Source organism: Mus caroli, chromosome 7, assembly GCF_900094665.2.
Source record: "Mus caroli chromosome 7, CAROLI_EIJ_v1.1, whole genome shotgun sequence".
NCBI lineage: Eukaryota > Metazoa > Chordata > Mammalia > Rodentia > Muridae > Mus > Mus caroli.
In genome coordinates this window covers 47,520,665-47,523,094 of record NC_034576.1, presented here as the reverse complement: position 1 = coordinate 47,523,094, position 2,430 = coordinate 47,520,665, and the positions used below count along the sequence as shown (strand labels likewise).

Sequence of the window (2,430 nt, the reverse complement as noted above, 5' to 3'; positions counted from 1 at the left end):
AAAAAAAAAAAAAACTGATCTTGTTTCTCTTCCTGTGCCAAGTGTGGTCAGAAAGTGTCTGCCACATTTTTTTTTTCTTGGATAATGGGGTTTGAACTCAGGATGTCCATATGCTGGGTAAATATTCTTATCATTGAGCCCCACCCCAACCCCTCTTCAGGAGATTCGAGGCAGGGGCTTGACCACTAAGTCACTCCCCAAGTCCCTCAATGGAGAATTCTAGGCATAATCTCTACTGTTGATCCACAGCCTGCACCTTCCTTCCATCCTTCCTTCCTTCCTTCCTTCCTCCCTCCCTCCCTCCCTCCCTCCCTTCCTTCCTTCCTCTCTCAAGATTTAGTTACTTATTGTATGTACATGAGCACAGTGTAGCTGTCTTCAGACACACCAGAAGAGGGCACCGGATCCCATTACAGATGGTTGTGAGCCACCATGTGGTTTCTGGGAATTGAACACAGGAAAGATCAGTCAGTGCTCTTAACCACTGAGCCATCTCTCCAGGCCCACCCCGTAGCTTTCTTTGAAGCCTTCCTGTCTCAGCCTACTGAGGAGCTGTGACTATATGACATACATGGCTGTATGCCACCATGCCTGGCTTCCTTTACTACTTCTGTAGCCAAGAAGCCACAGGGGAAGTGTCACCTCTTCAACAGAGCTTTCACAAGACCCTGTGAACCCTGCAACTGAGCGTGCAGATCCGGACACTAGGGTGCTCACCAGCCCAACTGTCCTCAGAGGGTGGCCTCATCTCCAGAAGACCTCACAGATGTGTTCTGAGATGACCTGAACAGCCTTCCTGTGTCCACACTCCCTTGTTCCGACATGCCAGTAGTTTATACCCGACCTGATCCCAGGGATCTTAGCCACCTCCTCACAATATATTGTGTCAGGACCTTTGGCAACACAGAATGCTGGGAAATCCATAGGGTCCAAATGGAGACTGGGGCCCAGGTTATGTTAGGGGGAGCTATGCATAGAGTCAGCGCAGCACAGATGACCCAGGAAGACCTAAGGGTTATCTTATTTCTAGAGACTTCCAGAGGGCTCGGTTTTGGTCTCCCCATTAACCCACCCATCTCTGAGCTCATTTGTTCACATGAAAGGCACCTTATTCTCCTTTCACCTTTAGTGTCAGGCACCAGGGATGACAAAGGACACAAAGCCCAGAGCCCAACTGCAGAACCAGCGACAGTAGCTTTGCATCCCGGAACCCAGGCGCAGCCCCAACCAAGAAGCACAAGGAGCCCACAGCTCACTCTCTCACAGCATCTCGGCTCCGGGCGTGTGGGAAGTTACTTACCCCCCCAACTTGCAGTCACCGACTCCGCCTATCCAGGCTCTGACGAATGATGGGTCCGCCAGGAGGGAGACAGGTGTCATGGAGTCCCCAGGAAAGTAGGAGCCCACAGGGCACAGAATGACGTACAGGAGGGCTTGTGTGACCATACCAACACCCAGCGAGGGCTATAATGGGCAGAGGGGCAGCATCAGACCAAGGGGTCCTCACTTCAGCTTCCTCATCCTCCCTTATACCCAGAGCTCTAGGCCCAGAGCTCTCCCTCAGACCAGGATCCAGGCTCAGCCTGTGTGTTCCCCAGACAGCGATGTGTGTGTCCCCAAGCCAGCAGCTCCCACAGCAGTGCCTACCTCATTCCCGATCAGCACAGGCCGCACGTAGAGGCTCGTTCCGTTGCCATCGGGAACCCAGTCTTTGTCTACTTCAATGAGCTGGCGGATACACTCCAACAGCTCCTGCTTGTCAAAGTCCTGGATGGATTCCATAGGGGTCAGGGATCCAGAGTCTCCCCACCACCCTCTGCCCTCTCTGCTGGGACAGACTGACCACTTACTGGCAGGCAGAGGCGCCTTGCAGAACGTAGCATCCTGTCCATGTTGAGCCAGGGCCGGAAGAGGCGTACCTGCTGGTCTCCACCTTTGTATGCTTTCAAGCCCTCAAAGAGCTGCAGGGACAGGCAGGGGAGGGGTGCTCAGGGGTGAGCCCCATAGCATCCAGATAGCAAGAGACACATCCATACAAATGGAGACAGAGAAAGGCAGAGTGATGGAGAGGTAAGGAGATGCCTGGAAGCACAGGACGAGACAGGCATGTAGGGTATAAACCTCTTAGCTCAACTCCTCAGGGGTGGAGGGAGATGTGCCAGTTAAGGCCAGCTCGTGGGAAGCCTGGTCTACACGGAGAGAGCCAGTCTCAAAATCACCGCATGCAAGTAAAATAAATAAATAAATAAATAAATAAATAAATAGGTTCACTTAGTACACGAAGTTCTTCTACACAGTTTTAAAAAATCTATCCTGGGGCTGGTGAAATGGCTCAGTGGGTAAGAGCACCCGACTGCTCTTCCCAAGGTCCAGAGTTCAAATCCCAGCAACCACATGGTGGCTCACAACCATCCGTAATGAGATCTGACG

The 2,430-nt window shown here is 52.3% G+C and overlaps 1 protein-coding gene across 1 annotated transcript in view; it reads right to left on the bottom strand.

Moving 5' to 3' along the window:
- Window positions 1-2,430, bottom strand: part of Bcat2 (branched chain amino acid transaminase 2) — a 20,919-nt gene that overhangs the window by 3,254 nt on the left and 15,235 nt on the right. The window contains exons 4-6 of the mRNA XM_021166467.2: window positions 1,851-1,961; window positions 1,648-1,767; window positions 1,301-1,464 (exon numbers count right to left, since the gene is read on the bottom strand). Of these exons, the coding sequence (XP_021022126.1) occupies window positions 1,301-1,464; window positions 1,648-1,767; window positions 1,851-1,961 (395 nt within the window). The remainder of the gene's footprint in view (window positions 1-1,300; window positions 1,465-1,647; window positions 1,768-1,850; window positions 1,962-2,430) is intronic.